Below are 13,655 nucleotides of genomic sequence, written 5' to 3'. Positions count from 1 at the left end.
ATCTACTAATGAACCTGTTCATATCTCTCTTCCTTATATCCAGCTCACTGCTAAGTTAACTCTTTGTTGCTCTTCTCTTTGCCACCAGACTTCTTAACAGACTTGTCTACACCTCCTCACTCCTCAGTTTCTTTCAAGCTGGCTTTACCCTAAAACTGTGGAACCAGCAACAAGTTCAGCAGTGACCTCCTAGTTAGCAAGTCACATAACCGTTTCTTCGGCTCCATCCTCCTCCAGCTTTCTACATATGATATTTCTGATCATCTTTTCCTTTTTATGTTGAACTTTTTTTAAAAGTATAAATACATGACAGTACATAAATTTGGAAGAAAATTATTTTAAATGCTTGAAAAATATGAACAGAACTATACTCATCTATTTATTTTGTTTTCTGAAATGCCACCAAAATTTAGTAAGGATTAAACAAACAAACAACAACAACAACAACAAAAAACCAATACACCCTCCCTCCAAAAATAAAGGAATACATCGGATAAAGAGAATGACAGAAGAAATTATTTATGGCAGCCATGAAACTGCTCAGGCCTCCATCTGTAGGAGTGTAATTGACCTAGGGCCCCTGCTGCTGGGCTCTAAAACCCACTTGAATTCATGGCTGAGTTTCCACCCAGGTCATGCTACCCTAGAACTGTTCCCAACTAATGACTTAGTTCCCATGGCAGGGAACTAAGGCAAGCCCATTTCCAGGACACACAGGACTCCTCCATCTACTATCCATGGCTCAAGAACTCCTGCCAGCCTTGTTGAATAGCCTTAGATTGCCCTGTGGTCTGGGATGCTCCTACCCAGCCTTCTTTCCATCTCTCCTTCATTCCCATCTCAGTCTGATGCTCTCTTGGCCTTATCTAGGTCCCTTCTCATTTTCTCTCACAAACACAGTTCCCTAGTCAAATCTTTGGACATTTATTATCATCTGGGAATATGCCTCTTGGAGGACCCAGACTAATGCATAACTGCAGGTGAAAGAGTTCAACAAATATTTGGAAGACAACAAAGCAGATAGAGGAGCAGTAACTGATATAAGCAGTGTGACCCAGAGCCCAGCAGGAAGGAATGCTGATAAGTGTTGAGCCAATCCCACTAGCAGATCTAGGAAGTCTCAGGACTTAGAGATGCAACTTACTGAAGAAGGTGAAGGGGTATAATGTGGGGCTAAAATTGGATTTATTGGATGATAGTCTGTACACAGAGATTAGGACACCAGATCTTCTCCCAATCCTGCCCACCTTCCACCAATTAAGCCAGGCCCAAACTCCTGACCCACAGAAACTGTGCAATAACAAGAAAATGTTGCTTCAGGTTCTTTAGTTTGTAGTAATTTGTTACAAAGCAATTTAAATGGATAGCAATAAGACAGGTCACAATAAAAATATTTATTTAGAAATGAAGCAAATGACAGGGCTGTGGATAGGGGAGGAATATGAAAAAATATTATACTTTTCAATGTTAGGTGTTTAAAGTCATTTGAATTGTTTTAGCAGAAACATTAGTTTGATGCAAAAAATATTTTTTAAGTGAAAACAGGACTCTTGAGGTGTTATTACTTGAAATTGTCTGAAACTGGGAGAGGCAATCACAGCAGAGTCTGAGGGGAAGGTAACAGTCAGGAGTGAGAGAGACCAGCCATGAATACAAAGTGCAGAGGGTCAGATATGGCATCCTAAACTCAATAGAGAGGAATAAAGCGTTGGAAACCAAACTAATGATGAAGCTGGCGAGGATGGGGTATAGGTTGTTACTGAGTTATCTTAGCCATCTAGTAACACTATAACTGCTCAGAACACAAACTGGTATCTGTGCCTTGCTTTATAGGTTACAAGGAACATAGCGCATGATGCATTGAGCTGACTTAGAGGTGTAGGATTGGGATAGAAAACACTTGGTTTTCTTCTCTTCCAAGAATGTGTTTATGTTCTTGGACTTAAACTGTATATATTACTTTGTATTCTAAATTTTTTATTTGACGTCGAAATTTTCTATGTCTCGAAATTAGTCAAATTATTTTAGATTACTGTAATATTTCATTGATTAAGTTCATTAATTTCTTTAAATCACTGTAATATTGCTGAATATTCAGGTTATTTCAAATTTGTCACACAGACACTATTATAATGAACATCCTCATTCTCATGGCATTTTCATTCTATTCAATTATTTTCTTCAGAAAATTCTCAGTTATAGAAACACTGGATTGAGAGGTATATACGCCTGGATCCAGATGGGAATTACTATTACTTTCCTTAAGGTTTAAATCATTTGAAATGCATGAATGTAATTGTTTTACAATTATTTCTCAACCATTTGGTATTTCCTTTAAATGACTTTTCTCTTGACCAATTTAAAAGTAAAGAGTCATACATACAGTTTTCTTTAAGTTTAATATCTTGATTTCGAGTTAAAATGAATGTTTTCTCTGTGTTTGCCTATCGTTTGTCTTATTTCTTTGGTGGACAGTCTATTCCCTCAGTTTCACTGCATGCAGCTTCTCTGATGGCTCCTCTCATTCCTCCGCCTCCCTCACACAGGTGTCCTGCCAAGCTGTCGGAGCCCAGTTCTCCAGATACTCTCTCCCTGGGAGTCCATCTATCACACTGAAGCAGTGTTTCTCAGAGGGTGGACTGGGGTTCCTTCTCCAAAAACAAAGTCACCTGAGATACCTTTTAAATGCCCATTTCCTGTCCTAAGCCAAATGTGCAGAAGAGGAATCCCCCAGGGGGCCCCTGAATCTGTTTCTTAAGCAGCTCTCCAAAAGTGATCCTAAGAGATGAAAACCATTAGGGTGAACCACCAAATCTGTCGCTCTCATTCCAGTGTTCTCCATATTCTGCACCAGGGCACTTCAGCTGCCTCCTGGACCTCTGCAGCCAGATGTCACCTCAAACCCCACATGTCCACAGCAGCGCTCCTCATCCCCTCATCTCCCAGCATGCCTGTCTCTCACAGGAGCCCTCAGCATTGCTGCAAATCAGCCCCTACTGCATTCCCTTCTGCTGGAAATAGGAGCACCATTCTTCCATTGGGCCCCACACGCTCAATCCAGTACTGACAACTATTTCCAAACTATTCTTCAAATTTGATAAATGCCTTATAGGCCCTATGGTAATGACTGGCCTCTCTGTTGGTATGAACGTCACATGATGTCCAGAAAGCGTAATTCAATGTGACAGGTATATTCGGTAGTAGCAGACAAATGGCTCTTAGTGCATCTCTAATGGAGCCATATTCAAGCAAGAGAGTCTCTCAGTGGGACTGAGAGCCTGATACTGCGCCTGCCCCCAGGGACAGGATGAGAGCAGGAGGGTGAGAGCAGAGGGCCATCACCTCCGCACAAAGAAACCAGGAGGAAAATAGAGGCTTTCTTCACTCTCCAGACCCTAAACTCTGTGTTCTGAGTATCACCTGACGGACAAGGCATATCCTGGCACAGCCTGAAAGGAGGAAGCTTGCTGTAAACTTCACCCTCCTCTCTAGTGAGGTGCATTCACCTCCTAAACTCTATGTACCGATGCACTCAGGGGTCCTCAAAAATTATTCTGAAAACAAATCATTCAGATGAAGATACAATCAAATCAGTGTGCTCTCACCTGTGCTGTATTTTAATTTTTTTAAAAGAAGACTGGGGAGAGCAATGCTTAATCTAAAAGGATGTACTGATAATGTTGTAGTGTCCTCATCAAAGGCTGGAAGTAGAAAAAGAGGGATCCAGGCAATCTTTCCTATCACCAACAAGTCCACACCTTAGTAGGCTATATCCATGCCAAGGTCGGCTCTGGCTTCCAGTTCAGAGAAGGGGGTCCTTTGCCATTAAGGTCAGTTTTCTCAACCTGTATTCCAAAATCAGTATTCTCAAGGTATATGCTAAAGGAACCAATCCCCGCATATATTACAGTCCTCTTAGAGATTCAGAATGCATATTAAAAGTTCAGAGAAATTTTATGGTAAAGAACTTTGTCTAACATTAACCCAATTTTGCCCAAACGTCTTGAGCTTTGACACCTTTTCCCTAAATATTGCCAATTAGCATGGCAGGCAACCTATATCCTATGGCACACGCCTTGATAAATTCTACATCATTTTTTAAAAAATCAAATCCTGTTTCCTTTTTGATTTATTTCATTATTTCAGAAAGTTTTCTGTCTTTCCTTGTGTTGGCTCTACCTAACAGTTTAGTTTGCAATTTGGTTTCTAAACCAAGATTGCAGTTTACTAGGAGTCCTTCTCTAAAACGAAAAGAATGCTTGCTGAATTATTCAGCAAAATGTAGCTTCCCTAAAAAGAATAATGTGGTTCTATGACATTACCTCTGAGTTCACTCATTCACCATCATTCACTCATTTGTTCATTCACTCACCAGCTTATTCCCAGAAGTACAGATGATAAATGCTGCCAATCAAAGGGGAGAAATTCACTGTGTTTGTGATAAGTCCTAACACAGAGATAAGAATAAGAATAGAAAAGCCCTATTTCTTTCCTGAGAAGGCAAAAGGGAAGTAGGTAAAGAAAAAAAGGTCAAAGCAAGGCTAATAGTAGAGATTAGGAATTTGTATTATGAGTGAGAGAGACCGAACTCCAATTAGCTTAAGTAAAAGAGGGGATGTATTGGCTCATTACCTGGGCAGTCCAAGGGAGGTACTGGCCTCGGGCTCTGTTTACCTCCATCTGTCTCTCATCTCTGTTTTCCTCTCTAGTATTAGCCACTGCCAGAACAGGCAGTCTTTCTCCATGAGACAAAGACAGCAGTCCTCATTCATTCACATCCTCTCAGCAATGGGACCAAAAAGGCAAGGCCTCTTCTCTGGCTCTCTTTCAGGCAGTCTTGCAAGATTTTCACACCCCGACCAGCCTTAACCCTCCATTCTCAGACCTATCCCTAGGGCTCGGGTCCAGGTGCCCCTTAGACTGCAGCTTCGAGTTAGTTCCTTCTGAGGCCCACAGGAACCTTAGGACAATGTTGGAGGTGGCACAGCTGATCACATCTCTGAGTTCACACAGTGAAATGCAAGATGAAATTTCTAAGCAAGCAACGTAGAGGTTGCGTGAAATTTCAAAGAGTTAACTTTCAGAAATAATCTTTCTTGTCTACTTCGTTTTGTTTTGTTTTTTTCGTTCCAGGTGTCAAGGTAGACAGCTCACAGGTATAACTGTATTTTTCTTTTCTTACACATTTTTTATTTTCTGCCCTACATTCACCTTTTCTGCTGATGGAAAGGTAAAACCACTGCTTTTAAGAGGGAAAAATAATCAGTTATGGTACTAACAGGGTATGTATTAAAGAATCGGAAAATCTTACCTATTCTACTTGAGGTTTTTTTTCATTACTTTACTGACTTCTTCCAACTCCAATTCTTAGTGTGACATCAAGTACTATTGAGTTTTCATCTAGTAAGGCATAAAGAAAATCCATGAGCTTATGAAAATGTTGATCTCAAAAAAAAAAAAACTAAACTAAGTAAACTGATGCTTAAAAGAAAAAAACTTCAGCATTACAACCAACAAAGCAATTTTACACACAATACTATCTGTATGAATATGCTTACATACACTAGATTTCTTTAACAATGGGTCAAAATTCTTAGACTTCATTCATAGTCCTTAATAAGGATTCTTGAGCTTTGTCTTCATAAGGCAAATTTAATTCTACAATTTCCATTTTATTGTTTCATAAATTGTGCTCTGGGAACTGCGTACATCAAAATTGCATGGAGGCTTGTTAAAATGCATATGCCTAGATGGGACTCCATATCAGTTCAACATGACTCTCATTAGAGAAAGTTTCCCAGGAATCTTTGTTTTTACACTTCTCAAATGATACTTCTGCACCTTAAAATATGAGAACCCATGTTCTAGGATTTTGGAGAATTTTATTAGAATTTCTGAGTTGTATTGTCAGATATTTTTTATATCTCTAAGGTAGGATAAACTTCTTGTGAATTCCATGAACTTTCATTTGTCAGTAAACTATAATTAGCAATCCTTGTGGGTCATGCTCTTTGGAAGTTCTGTGACAAAAGTAACCATAAGCATAGTTATATGGCATAGAAATTCCTCAGATTTAAAAATATTCATCCTAAACAGGTCACATTAATGAGTATGATGAGTAAATTCCATTGTGATAATAACAAGTCAATGTGATTTTGTTATAATAGGTACATTGCAAGAACCGATGTGATAAAGATCCAACTGAAATTAACCAGAGAGAAAAATTTTATGAAAACTCATTACAGTTACAAGTTGTCTTTCAAATGAATATTACCTCTTCATAAACGGGACTTTATTTGCAACCCAACACAAACAATAAGAAGTCAATATACATAATCCACCTCCTTCTACCAGCAATACAATAAGAGCTGCCCACAAAGGCCCTGCATTTTAGAGCTAGAAGAGCCTTAGGGATTGTGAACTCCAACCCCTCTTCCTACAGATGAAGAAATTGAAGACCAGTCACATGGTTGACAACAGAAAAGGAAGGAAAATCCAGGTGTCCTAACTGCTCAATTCTTCTCCTACTAGAGTTTAAGTAGTCCCCAAAAATACCCAAGCACAGAATCAAATGGTTCTTCAGGGGTGGGCGGGGGCAACCATTCTTTTTATGTAACAGATTAGGCTATGGGTTAAAAAAAAAAAACACATAAAACATAAAACTTGAAATAAATGCCATTCAGCCACCTTGAGCTATTCATTCTTTCTCTCCTGCAATTCAGGCTACATGGTAGAAGTTTTTTGAAAAGCCCAGAGCTATCCCAACGTCACTAGCAAAATCTGACACAACTAAAAGAGGAAGGAAAATGTGACCCCAGAATAGTCAGGGGTAATTACTTGATATCTATCCAGATAGACCCAGTGTGACTGAGAACAAATAAAGCGAGGTTGTTAGTTCTTCTCAGATGATTTATTGAGTATGTGCTATAGGTCTACATGTGGGTTTCATTTATTTATTCTGTTATTCAACAATATATACTGAGTACTCAGTAGGAGCTGGAAGCTATGACATGCCCTAGCAATACTAAAATAAATGAATAAGAAGAAACAAAATCAAAGCCATAATCACAGTGCATTTTATTATTCTATGGAATCAGGTACTATGGCCACAACTACTCAGCTAGTTTGAGTCAAAGAAAGCTTTACAGCGGAAATGGCATTGGGCTGAGTCTTGACGGACAACCAGGGGTTTACCTAATGGAATAAGGAAAAGGAAGAGAAAATCATTCCAGGTCAGGGGAAAAGCAAATGCAGAGGTATGAGAACAGAATAAGCAGCTGGAGACAGAGATACAGAAGACAGACAATCATATAGACATCGGCTCTGCTTTCATTCCATCTAACACAATGTTGTCATCTAGCAAAGTCAACTTTTTTTAATAATTAAAAAAAAATTCACCTTCTTTGGGCAAGGGACTCAGGCTTCGAAATAGAAAAAAAAGAAATCTGTTTTTACTTCCTACTGTAGAGACTTAGAGATCTTCCCAGATCTCAAAGTCCAGAAAGACTTCTAGGATTTCCTTAGAAGGAGGGATCAAAAAGTATTTTTATGATTACGTTAAATAGGGGAAATTATGCATCCCCAGGTTTACCATGAATGTTTGTCTCCTTTCCAAGTCCTTGGTATGCAGATCATATTTTTTACATTTGTGAGAAAAAGTGGTGACAAACATGAGTTCAAACAGGTTTCTGCTACTTACACACTGTATGACTAAGGGGAAGTCATGTAACATCTCAGGACATCATTTTTCTGGCTGTAACGCCTACTAGTTCATTCTGAAGCTTAGACATGATGTGAGGGAGAGCATCTGTCACAGACCTAGCCAATACTGGGCCTCCCACTGGGGTAACTGCTGTGTATTATAGCAGTTTCATTCGTTCAACAAATCTTTATTGAGGACTTACCATGTAGAAGCCAGAAGGAATACAAAAATAAATCTGAACTGGATTTTGCTCTCTAGGACCTCACAATCTATAGTGGAGATACAGAACAGACTCAAATCACTATAATACAAGGAAGAAGAAGGTGGTCCCAACCAAGAGAATACAGAGAAATTACTGGGGAAGTTGGGAGGACAGAGATTACTTGTAGCGTGAAGGGAGATGGTAGGGCAGAAAGAATGGATTTAAGGCTGAGAATGAAAAAGAGAAGTTTCTGAGCTGGGCACTTTCACCCCTGTGATGTGGGCATGGAGAGCATCCGGCCGCCCTCCCAGAGATGAAATAAGGAGTTCAGGAAGTGACACAACTCACTCACCTTCACACTCATAGTTCAGCAGAGCCAGGACGAGAATTCAGAACTCCCCGCCCCCTTATCCAAAGCAAGCACCATTAGCACAGTCTACCTCCCAGAACTAGGGCTATCTGCAGATGCAGAGACGTAGCGGTCCAAGGAAAGCATCAGAAAAGAAGTGATGGGGTCACTGAACACCGTCCCACGTCCAGGAAGAGCAGAGACTCAGCGCCCTATGGGAGGAGGGCCAAGGGGCGGGGAGAGGGGCGCGGGCCTACTCCAGGGCTGTCCTAGACACCCGCCCAGCCCAGCCGCCAGAGCCCGCACTCAGGTTCCCCAGCCATGGGGTGGCGGTCCTCGGCGCTGCGGCCGCTGCCGGGACTGCTGTTGCTGCTGCCGCTGTCACTGCCACGAGCGCTCCGTGAGGCGCACTGCCCCGAGCCCTGCAGCTGCCCGCCCGACGGCGCCCTGCGCTGCCCTGGCCCGCGGGCCGGCCTCACCCGACTGTGAGTACGCGGTGCCGCGGATCCAGGATCCTAGCTCATTCCCGGTCACCTTGCCTCTGGATTTTTTGGCCCCTTTATTCTGGAAGCTTGGAGAAAGTCATTTTGCCCTATCAACTCCACCTTTGAAGGTGATGAGAAGCCAAAACTTGGGGGTTGTCTTTACCATTCCCTGCCACACCCTGGATTTGGGCCCCACCTGGTGGTGCATCCTCCAGCTCATAGCGCCCCAGGTCGGCCCTTCCTCTGTGCTGCTGCCAGGTGTGCAACTGCCTAGAAGCCACAGGGGAAAGCCTTGCACCCTGTCGCTGCTGGAAGGGGTGCAGCTGTCTCTGCCCAGAGAAGTCTTGCGTGGTCTTTGAGCCTTGGGCCAGCCAGGTTAACGAAAGTTACTGTGAGCTCTGGCTTCCTGTGGTCCTCCAGAAATGGGTGTGCACGCCCTGTGGCCAAGGGTGATCTGGTCATTCAACAGAGACTGGTGGGGAGCCGCCTCCCCTAATCAGTGCCCACCTACACTTTAAAGGGTATACAGGCCCCGGGCATACTTGCATTTCAGTCTGGTTGCCTAATCAATGAAAAGCCTTGAGCCCACCTCTGGCACAGCACCACTGCCTCCACACTCACAGAGGTGATTAAGAGGTGATCAGCAAGCAGGTGGAGAGAGTTGTTTGCTGAAATGGTGGGGTGAAGAGAAGGGGGAGCCTTTAGTACTAGTATATCAGTGTCACTAAGTCTCCTTTCTTCGATTTAGAAAAAGGCGGCACACATAACATAATTTTATTTATATGAAATGTCCAGGTAGACGGAAAGTAGATTTGTAGCTGCCATGCTAATGGGTGTGGCTTTTTGAGGTGACAAAAATTATCTAAATTAGATTATGTGATGGTTGCATAACTCCATGAATATGCTAAAAACCATTGCACTGTATACTTTAAATGGGTGAATTTTATGCCATATGAATTATACTTCCATGCAGTTGTTGAGAGAGAAAAGGAAAGAAAAGTAGTACTGTAATGGTATCCAAAAGGCACCAGGCTGGTGGAGATCTTGGTTATGTTCTAAGGATTAGTTTAGAGGTGATGGAATTCCATGCTGAGGGAGGAAAAGACACCCCCCCCCACCCCCACTTAATTTCCTTGGGCCCCCAGCAGTCTGTCAGAGGCCAGCTTCACAGAAGAGATCCCCTCCCTCCTGCAGGCCTGAACTTCTCCCCTGGAAGAGTTAGTGGACTTCAGGGAATATTTGTGGTCGACAGGTACAGTTTAAAGGTTGAAGGGTTTATATTAATTACTTTCCATTAATTATCTTGTCAGCTCAATTCCCTGAAGGTGAGGACCATGCTGATAGAATTTGTTTCGATCAATCAACAAATCCATGGAACCTGCCTTCCAAGTCCCAGCCCTTGTCCTTCTCTGACAAGCCTTTCTCATCTTGCTCTTATGAATGATTGTGCCACTAACGGTCTTTCTCACTCGCCGGGTATTCATCATACAGATTACAAGACACTGAGATCCAAAGGCACAGAATAACCTACCCAAAGGCCCACAGCCATGGAGTAGCAAAGATGACGCTTCATCTGTTAATTATCTTTTTATGTTTGTTTTCTTAGTGAGAAAATTAACCCTCTCCTTTTATATGCGTATATAATTTTTTCCCGGCTTCTCCAAAGTTGGCACAGAGTGGAGAACCCCCCGGTGGGAGGCAGGAATGGGTAGACCAAGTCGTACCTCCTTTTAGATTAAGCTTTTCACTGAGGTCCCTCAACAGTTCCTGCTGCCACACCCATGGTGGCCTCAGGAATGTATCCCGTCTCTGGAGAAGGCTGATGTGAAAAGAACAAAACAAATCCTCTTCTTGCCCCACAGCACAGTTTAGAGAAGCCTAACTCCTCAAAAAGATTTTAAAAGGCTGACTATATTTGGGGGTAGAGGTGTGAAGCAGGCACAATATAAATACTGCTAGCATGCTGACGCTGGCTAGTCCTGCTCCCAAAAAGAAGCTAGTTGTCCAGGCTCTGAAGCCCTTTGCCATCCCTGTGGGCTCTGGAGAATCTTTGACTTCCTCCCTTCACATGTACTACCTTGGCATCCACACCAGGAGCATCCCTCCTAGACATTTAGACCTCTTAGTCAACAATCGTGCTGACCCTCACAAGGTCAGGCTTCCTGAGGACCAGATAATTGAAAGATGACCTGATCCCTTAGGTGAGAACACTATGGAGATAGTGCCAATAAAGGGCAAAACAGGATAACTTTTCAGCATGATATGATGACTTCAACATCCATATGACAAAAGAGATGCATAAGAAGGAATAGGAGGGTAATAACTTTAAGGCAATGTTCCTCAAAATGTGGTCCCAGACCAGCAGCATGAGGATCACCTGAGAAATGTTAGAAATGCATACTCTCAGGCCCCGGCCCCAATCTACTGAATCAGAAACTCTGAGGGTGTGGCCCAGCAGTATGTGTTTTAACAAACTCCCCAGGTGATTTTGAAGCATGCTAAAGTTTGAGGACCAAGGTATTGCTCTCCACAGAGTGTATAACCTAGAAAGTAAGAAGTATGTTTTATACTTCCTTTGCCATACAATTCCCCATTCCCCATCCCCTCCCCCTATACACACATACATAATACCTATTTATTGCAAAAGGCAGCTACGATCAAATTAAAACCCCAAACTCTGAGACATATGCAAAATAAATAAGATTAAGAAAAATTTTTTTTTCTTTTTTAAAGAAGAATAGGGGAAGGAATCCATGGAGGACAGACACTAACAATTCAAGGGATGGGAAGCAATAAGACTTGATGGGGTAGGATCCCAATGTGGATGGGAGGAGAGTATCAGTCTCGGATCACAGAGGAGGGGTTAATCTTAGAAAAAGTAGGGAGAGTTCTGGGTCCTGGAGAAAGAAGGCAGTTGGGTAAAGGTATAATCCAACATTGAGGCGAAGGACAGGAGAAGTGAACGAGTTCATGTTAAAGTCCTCTTTTCTTACTGAGGGATGAATGAAATGTAAACAGTAATTACTAGATAGACAAAGGCTATGAGTGACAAGTTATCAGGAGTTCGTAAAAAGAAGAGAGCTGAAATTATGAGGTAAGGCTTCCAGAAGAGAGGGATGTGGTCTTGCACTAAGTTATCCACAGGATTTGACAGTGCCGAGAGGAGGAGCACTCAGTTCTGGAGGATGGAGGAAGCAAGTACCACAGACAACCTCAGAATGCATCATTGGCTCTCAGGAGATGCTAGTTTATGTTTTAATCATTTATGCCTTTGTAGTCCCGTCTTTTAAGACCTCCAACTAAAGTTCACTATTTGGTTTTAAAAAAAGGACTATGGATTGTGATTGCTTCTCATTGACACGCCTACCGCTTGCAAATTTTGAAAATGGCATAGTTCAGTTGTTCTTATCTTTCCATCCTTCGATGTGTTATTAAGACTTGTATATTTAAAATCTAAAATGTGACACTAAAGAACAAAGAAAAAAATAATTAAAAATAAAAATATTTAAAAATAAAATCTAAAATATGATACAAAAAATAGCCTCCTACTTTTTCACTCATTTTAATGGAGGAATTAAAAACTAATAGAAAAATTGATTTAAACAATTTGCTTTCCTTTTCTTATTAGTTCCAGACAACTGGAAGGGAGAGGGGAAAAAAAAAAATCTCACCTTGCCCACAGTTATATAAAGATCTTTGTCTCTATGACAACAAAAGGCTGATTTGCTGGAGACAGAAACAGCTCCTGAAAAATCTGTTAGTAAGAAAAACACTAATAATAATTACGGCAATTTATTTTTTGCATGTTGTTCCTACAGAACAGAGATTAAACTTTTAGACTTTATTATAAGACATGATCCAGAGATGCTGGAAGAATAAAATGTGCTGTATCCATGACTCCAGTGTCACAGGAAGACGTTGGAATCCTAACATCTTTCCTGAATATCTTTCTCCTTCTTCCGCTTTTAGTGGAAATCTGGGTCCAGAACAGTGTTTAAAGCTGTAGAGGGATGTGCAGGAAGGGGCTGCGTCCCAGTCTCGAGGAGCCCACAGTATAGTGGAAACACGTCCAAGAGACTGGTGTGTGGGGGGAGAGAGGAAACAAGGCCCTAAGGAAATCAAAGCGTAGATCAATCACTATGGTCTGAAATCTCCAAAAGAAGACTTCACAGGCCAAGGGTCATGATGCTGAACCTTGAAGGAGAGAAGGGAAGCGTCCAAGTGGAAGGACCACAGGTTACAGTAGACTAGAAAAGCACAGAATAAGGTTGATTGGATTCTTCTTTTATTATGCCTCTCCCAGGCTCTCTGAGGGAATTTTTTTAAGAGAAGATATAAAGTGATCAAAAACATTTGATTAAATTTCCCAGAGGGTTGTGCAAAAAGAAAAATATATATATCTCTCAATATGTAGTTCTTAACTAATAAACTTTCCATCAAAGTCATTCTTTAACAATTACAAAGCCATTAAGTAAAAATTCATGATTTGGAGTCACTTCCCCATGAAGCTTTTCCCAATGTCCCCTCCCTCCCATACACACATACTTGCTTTGATACCTTGTACTTACACATATTTTTGCATGTATGCCACCACAATGTAACCATTTATTGTATATGCCTCTTTTGCTAGAACAGGGTTTCTCAACTTCAGCATAATTGAAATTTGGGGTCAGATAATCATTTGTTGTGGAGGGCTGTTTTGTACACTGTGGGATGCTTAGCAGCATCCCTGGCTTTTACCCTCTGGATGCCAATAGCGCTGTCCTCCCAAATTGTGACAACCAAAATGTTTCTAGACATTTGCCCAATGCCCCTTTGGGGTAAAATCTGCCTGCCTTGGATTTGAATCATTGTGCTAGAGTGAGAGCCACTTAAAGAGGTCTTATTCAATTCAGGATTCCCAGAATTTCTCAGGTA

General features: G+C 41.6%; 2 protein-coding genes across 8 annotated transcripts in view; one reads left to right on the top strand and one right to left on the bottom strand.

Moving 5' to 3' along the window:
* Nucleotides 1-13,655, bottom strand: part of GTF2A1L (general transcription factor IIA subunit 1 like) — a 495,737-nt gene that overhangs the window by 394,411 nt on the left and 87,671 nt on the right. Inside the window, exon 9 of one of the 7 annotated variants that reach the window (XR_001595924.2) lies at nt 5,312-5,400. The exons of 5 other annotated variants lie outside the window; for them this stretch is intronic. Coding sequence is in view for 1 of the 2 variants with exons in the window: in XM_016137131.2 (XP_015992617.2) it covers nt 5,386-5,400 (15 nt within the window). In the remaining variant the exon portion in view is untranslated. Of the gene's footprint in view, nt 1-3,479; nt 5,401-13,655 lie in introns of those variants that run through there. One more of the 7 variants, XM_016137131.2, reaches the window with a different exon arrangement.
* Nucleotides 8,496-13,655, top strand: part of LHCGR (luteinizing hormone/choriogonadotropin receptor) — a 51,999-nt gene continuing 46,839 nt past the window's right edge. The window contains exon 1 of the mRNA XM_016137120.2: nt 8,496-8,738. Coding sequence (XP_015992606.2) covers nt 8,575-8,738 — 164 coding nt within the window. The 5' untranslated portion in view covers nt 8,496-8,574. The remainder of the gene's footprint in view (nt 8,739-13,655) is intronic.

Source organism: Rousettus aegyptiacus, unplaced genomic scaffold (genome assembly GCF_014176215.1).
Source record: "Rousettus aegyptiacus isolate mRouAeg1 unplaced genomic scaffold, mRouAeg1.p scaffold_m13_p_7, whole genome shotgun sequence".
Lineage (NCBI taxonomy): Eukaryota > Metazoa > Chordata > Mammalia > Chiroptera > Pteropodidae > Rousettus > Rousettus aegyptiacus.
This window is presented reverse-complemented; position numbering and strand designations above follow the sequence as displayed.